The 6,962-nt window shown below is 44.5% G+C and overlaps 1 protein-coding gene across 1 annotated transcript; it reads right to left on the reverse strand.

Annotated features, from left to right (window-relative positions):
* Positions 1-1,477: 1,477 nt before the first annotated feature.
* Positions 1,478-4,057, reverse strand: FAM83D (family with sequence similarity 83, member D; the record flags this gene model as incomplete). Its single annotated transcript, XM_010087509.1, has 3 exons — positions 1,478-2,432; positions 2,797-2,921; positions 3,890-4,057. Coding segments are annotated over 3 exons (1,248 nt in total), but the record flags the coding sequence as incomplete, so codon positions are not given.
* Between the last annotated feature and the right edge of the window lie 2,905 nt (positions 4,058-6,962).

Raw genomic sequence — 6,962 nt, forward strand, 5'->3', positions numbered from 1 at the left:
ACTACTGCTAAAAAACATTCAGATAATGTCTCTGCAAAGCAAATTAACCAAAGATCCATTTAATAGTGAAAGTACAGTATTTACAGAAACTAGAGTGGCACTTCAGCTCCCCAAACCAAGTTAGTAGTGGATAACAGATAAACAGAGCAGGAAATACAGGGTATTTCAGATAGGGCAGTTTAAAGAGAAAAATGTGGGTAGTTTGTGTTGGCTCCCCCACCCCCCCTACACTTATACTATAATATTAGAAAACATAACCCATAACATTTTGTAGTGCATTTGTCAGTTTACTTTTGAACAGGAACTTTGGCACATGCCATCAGTGATTGTCTCACCTCCAAGTTCACTCCAAAGAAAGCAGCTGTTTTACATGTCTCTGAACAGAAGCAAGATGGTTCAGACATTCCTAGACCGAGCTGGAACCAGAAGCTCATTTTACAGTGTTAAGACTAAAAGTCTTAATTCTGTTTAACAAGTGGTAAAAGAGACAAAGTTCTTTGAAGTCATCCCAGGAGAAAAGTAAACAGGTATGCTACAGCAAGACACTGAACTCTGGATATCAGCTCATCTCCCATCACAAGCACAAAAAACCCAACACCGCAGCAATACGTTCCCATTAATATTCTCACAGGTCCAATCTATCTAGCTTCTAGTTCCAAATACTAGAAACATTTACACCAGGGCTGTACCTAAAATGGGTACAGCTATCTTAGAGTGCTAAGTTGTACCATCTTGGTTTTAAAAAGATGTTCTTCTGAGGATGTGTATATATACACACACACTTTTACATATATATGGATATATGTATCTACACAAAGGCATGAGAGGATAAATCGAACTGAAGAGCTAGTTAGCTCAGACCATTTCAGAAGGCTTAAACAATGGGAAAAGGATACAGTTGGAGATAAGAACATCCAGCTGTTCCAACAGACCCTCCACAACTTTAGTGGTAAGTAGTGTATATATCACTGAAGTCAGACTTAGAATAAAATTAGCTTTATGAATTTTTACAAGAGTTGTTTCCCCCTCATGCCAAAGATAAAGTAGAAGTAACAGCCGATATTAAAAAGAAAAAAAATATTGAGTATACCTTGATGTAAGCTAAATCTCCAAAGACACTCTGAGCAAGATCAGTCTGACTCAGATTTTCCCAAGCTTCCATAAATTAAAGCCAGAGCTTTAGCAACACTAGAAAGCAGTAATAAATTTACTTCTCAGGTTAAGCATTCACAATTAAAATGAACATTCACCACTAATGCATACAAGAGGAACATGCAAGAGGAACATGCAAGTAGTTACAGTATAAAGAAACCACTTTTTTATTGCTTAAATTGCATAGTGTAAAACAAAGTGCTGGAGAGCGATGTACACACATATTAAAAAAGTGAAAGTGCTGGAAGGAAGTGGAAGAATCCGCAGGTACAAAGTGACTACAATTTGAGACTGGAGCTTTTGTGTTCTGTGTTCAGTGCAAAAATCATTTGTTCAGAGAAAAGACCGAAACGTCCCGCAGGCTGCGCAGGCTGGCACTGATGTCACGCCTCTGTTTCAGATTGCATCTTCCGCTGTATTGGGTCATGTAGTTTTCAGGCACACGTCGCCTCCGGGACAGGATATCCACCATGTGGCTGAGCTTTGACCTGATAGTGCAGTAGTGGAATTGCCTCTCCTTATGCAGTTTTTGGAAATATTCTGCCCTGTGACCACTAGAGTATTCAAATGACCGGAGAGAAGACAGTGAGCCGGTGGAGCTTGCAAGAGAGCATTGGGATGATGATGAAGACAATGAACGCAGACTAGAACTCGATACAGCCTTTCCAGAGAGATAAGATCCTTCTTTTGACAACTTTCTGTGAAGCAGGGGTGTTTCTGTATGCTCATCTTCCTTCGTCTGTGTCACTGCAGTCTTCAGCAGAACTGAAGTCTGAGTGCCCGTCATTCTAGCAGTGACAGAAGCCTGAGTGCCAGTTTCTGCCGTTACAGTGTTGGTCTGTGTGGCAGCATTACATGCGGTCGCTACAGGCTTCTCTTCCCATGGGCCAGTTTGAGTCGATGTGCTTCTCCGTTCCACTCTGGCCTCTTGGTCGCTGAACCACTCGTCTTCACAGAGGCAAGAACTCCCCAGGTTACAGGGTTTGCCTCCAGGAGTATCTGCAGCCAGGTCTAGTTCTTTCAGCAGTTTCTTTGGAGTACTAGACAATCTGGCAAATTCTGCTCTCAAGTTGCCTTCCACAGTATATTCTTTAGGGGACTCTATTCTGCTCGCCAGGTGATCAAATATCCCACTGTTCCTGCAGCTGGATGGCCAGTTCGGGCTGATGGGCATCGACTGGGCATAAAGAATCCTGAACTCGAGGTCAAACTGTTCAACCACTTGACCTGACAACAGCAGCAGGTTACTGCTGTTCAGCTTCCCATCAGTCCATGTGAAACTATTGAAAACAAGCCAAGACTCACAGTTAATCTCAGTACACTTCAACACATGCAGTTACAGATAGCAAGACTCAGCTTAGAAGTGCTGTGCATAGAGAAGGTATTAAGTCAGACAATTCACTCTCTCTTCTTCACAAAGAGCTCTATTTAGCCATGGCCAAGTGCCTTGCTAGGAACAAGTTGTGTAAACCACTTTTCCAAAGCTGTTTCCAGTTTTGTGGTAGTCCCACTTACACTCAGCTAGTCCCCTTGCCATTGGCATTCATCAATAGCAGCAAACAGCAAAGTTACTAACTACACCCTTCTGTCAGAAACTCCCCCTTTCCATAGCTTCATCAGGCACCAGCACAACGCAGTACTTGCCTGTAGGAGCCTGTCGTCACTCTGATGCCATCAATTAACATGAACTTCTCATGGACTTTCCCAACAATTTTGGCACCCGACCTCATGTAGTATATGTTCCCAGTGAGAGTTCGAACTCTCATCATCTGTTCCAGAAAAGAAGGGAAAAAGTAACATCAGATTTAAGTTAACTTCCAAAAAGTTTTGATTAACAATTCTACCTAAAAGCAGCTACGCATGCTATGGAGGAAAGGAATAAAATGAACTTCCTAGCGTTGTCTGCATGTGAGTGGTGGTAGTTACACAGTGCTAAATTTCTGTTGGATTGGGAGAGTCTGTGGAGAGCTCAGCCAGTTCTAATTAATTACTACTCACAAAACTCTGAGTGTTTCCCTGTCCAGAGAAACTCTCACTGAGGTGAAGATAAGCCTGACCAAGCCAAGCCGTAACACAGCCATGTCAACTTATACACAGAGGAATTAACTAGATCACCTGGGTCACCTTATCCAAACCCTTTTAAAGGTCATAACACAGCCACGTCAACTTATACACAGAACAATTAACTAAATCACCCAGGTCACCTTATCCAAACCCTTTTAAAGGTCCCTTCCCACCCTAACCATTCTATGATTCCATACCACCCTTGAGCTTCCTGTGGTTCTGTTCTCCTTAGCAAGCCGTTCCTTGAGACAAAGAATGAAGCTACTTAGATCTTGCAAAGTTAATGTCTGAAAATTGTTGCCCCTTCAGGACAAGGATCACAGTGCGCACTCCATCCAGCACTCCGGGTTGTCGCATAGCGTGGCTGTAGCTCCTACATATGGGTAGCGTGGGGTAAGAGTAGATGTGCCTTTTCTGCATGGTTTTCAACAAGTTTGTGAACAGTTTCACATGTTGGACTAGAGACTCTACTTAAACCCTGTGATACTGAGCCTTGATCTTCAGAAGCTGAGAAATATTTCAGAAAACCCCCTTTAAATCAGTTCTGAAACAGACAGGATGCTTTGGCCTTTCAAGAGAGGCTGATGTCTTACCGAAGGGTATCTTTGATATAACTATAAACTGTAGAACAAAAAATAAAAACAAACCACACCCACCCAGGTTTAGTACTTACACTTTCCTGCTCAGGACAAACTCCTAAATTCTTGCACATTTCCAAGAAATGGGGTAGAGAGTCCTGGTCGAGAAGGATATAGACAGGGACTCTGCGGTTGCTATAGGCATCCTGAAGGTCACTGAAGATATCAGTGTCTGTGAAGGAATCCATCACAAGGGCAATCACCTGCAAGAAAAGTGACAACACTTGTTCAAGGGCTTTACTTTACACAAGGTCAGACCACTGCCTTCCCCAGCCATTTTCTCCCACTGCTGTCATGAAGGCCAAATGGATGTTTCTTTGTCCTGCTGCACAGGCCCTGGCAAGTTATTAAAGATTTCTGTATTCCCACAGTATTTCTGTACATTCACTGTGCCCTGTAGTGCAAAGTGTAAGCCTGAAGGCTTTTCCCTCATGTCTGCTGCTGCTTTTTTGTTTTTCCCCACAGCCTGCTTTCCTACATAATCTCCCATAATCTGGCCTTTTGGTCACACTGGGGAAGCTATCACAGCAGCATGGGGACTCCAGACTACCCATCTCCACTCCTGTGCCCCCAGCATGGCCTATCTGCTGCAGGACAGCTACTGCCTGCAAGAAAATTAGCTCAAACAGCCTCCTCGCTGTCACAGCTTAAAGTCTCACAAACCCCACTTGCTTTCTCTTTGTGTGGTCGGAAGGGAATGCTGCCCCTATACACTACACAAGAGATATACTAGTTCTATGACAATGTTTTCCCACTATTTCCATACTTATTAGATGTATGCTGACTTTCCATCCCATACTTTCACAAGAAAGCTTTCTGCTCACTCAACAGTTCTTTATAGAAGGCAAGTCCTAAGATGGGAAGATTTTATCTCAGTGGGCCAAAGACAAGCTGCCAGTCCTACATTTGTGAACGTTCCCTCCCACTAATTCAGAGACACATTGTGCACTGTTTCAGTGCAAGAATTCTCACCCTTTAAAACCCAGATCACACATCTGTGTGGGGACACAAAGGCATAAAAGATTTGGCTTCATGACTGACTTTTCTACTCTCTTTCTGTTAGACCAGCATCAAGGACAAGGAATATACAACCACCCCAGGTACCTGGCACTTGCCCTTATGGGATACATAAGGCATCCACACATCGCTGCAACACTCCCGAGGTGTATACACCTGCATCGCAGCTGCTCTGTGTGTGGCATTGCCTGTGCTCGGAGGGCACGTTTCCCATAGGAACAGGCTCAGCTTTGCATTCCCACCTGTGCCCTGCTCCCTGAGGGATTAGCTCCACATGGATGAGTTCTCAGGTGTAACACACACAGGCACAGTGGTATTTCTAGATAAAGTTAGTTTATGCTTCTGCTTCTCATGTGCCTCCTGCACTTCTCTCCACCCTATCACTTGTTCAAGTGTCAAAGGAAGATAAAGAAAAATAAGATGCTTTTGACCAGACCAGATGAGTAAGGAAATAACCTCTGAAAACAGAATTCACCCAGAACCTCCCAGAAACACTGGTGCCTTCAAATGACTACTCAAGTAGCAGCACATTTGAGTTCTGATCCCAGAATTAGCAGCTGAAAAAGAAATAACACTTTTACTCAAAATTAACAAAAGTAGTTATGTTGAGAGGAGAGAGAGAAAATACTTGTCTCTTCACTCATCCATTCAGAATAGCAGATGCAAGATAACACCAGTGTCTCCTTTAGCCACCCAAGCTGCCTGCATTTCAGTGAGCCAAGAAGAAACTATAAAGCATCTGAAATTTTCCTGTTCCTCACATGAACTCAAAGAACTCCGACCTGATTGAACAGCATCGCACAGCATCTGATATTCAGTAAATTATAGGGGGTCAAAAATTCTCTCCATTCTGTGTCCACAAAAGCGCTCCCTGGATCAGGCATGTACACAGCAGCGCACGAGCAGAGCGCCTGGCTCTTGGCTTGGTGTGAGGGAAGGCATTTGGCAGGAGGATTACAAACACACACAACTTGTTGGAGGAACAGATGTTTTCATGGAATTGACCTGAGTGACCAGACTGGTCTCATCTACCTAATAAGGATCCTTTGGGAACAGAGCTTCCTCTGTGGCCGTTTCTGGCAAGAAGCCCATTGTTCATGTCATCCTCACACACGCCCTAAGCCTCTGCGCTCAAAAGCGAGCAGAGACAAAGCTCAGCTGCTGATTCAAGGTGTGCCATGTGCGAGTACATTACACACAGAGCCAGGGGTTGCTTCACCTGGCCACCCAAAGAGGAAGCTATACATTTAAATTTTAGCTAAGCCAATTGAAGAGCAGCTAACAAGAAGGGTGGTTCCCTCCTAGGGATTACAATTAGAGGCTATAAACTCAGGTAACATAATGAGTTACAGAGAACAGTTAGAAGTTACTACTCTGCATGGATTTTTAAGCCAAGCTTCCCTCTGCAGGAGGGAAGGCCTGCTAAGAGCAGGTCTGAACATGACTTACAGGCAATTAGTAAGGAGAAAGAAGTGAAGAAGAGAGATGCACGCACAGCATTTCCTCTATAGATACCATTCTTTTATAAGAAAAAATATGACACTAAAAAGGCCTCTAAGGGACAGCAGGAGGCTTCTGCCAGCAAGTCTCACAGAGCACATCAGTGAGGAACCTGAAATAGGAAACCTGCTGCTTTGAAAAAGAGCAAGATCAGATCCAAAGCAGCAGTGGTTTGGCCATGAACAGCAGCAGCGGTTCCGCATGCAGCGGGAAACTCTCGACCCACTGCCTCTGCAGCGATGTCCGTGGGAAAGAGGGATGTCCGTGGGAAGGCACGGAGATGTGGAGATGTCCCGGGTGTAGCCTACAGACGGGCACTGTTCGGATGGGCGTTTACGAGCTTGTCCTAACGCGGCTGGTTACTCCGCAGGGCTTTTAAAGCCACTTGGCCTTGCTCAGTGTCACCTAAAGCAGACACTCTTTGGTTCTGTCGCCGATTTTCGCTCTAGCTCACTGACCCGCTCGAGAAGGTCCTGGTTACTCCGCAGGGCTTTTAAAGCCACTTGGCCTTGCTCAGTGTCACCTAAAGCAGACACTCTTTGGTTCTGTCGCCGATTTTCGCTCTAGCTCACTGACCCGCTCGAGAAGGTC

The sequence above is a fragment of the Pterocles gutturalis genome, unplaced genomic scaffold, assembly GCF_000699245.1.
Source record: "Pterocles gutturalis isolate BGI_N339 unplaced genomic scaffold, ASM69924v1 scaffold14421, whole genome shotgun sequence".
In the NCBI taxonomy this organism is placed as follows: Eukaryota; Metazoa; Chordata; class Aves; order Pterocliformes; family Pteroclidae; genus Pterocles; species Pterocles gutturalis.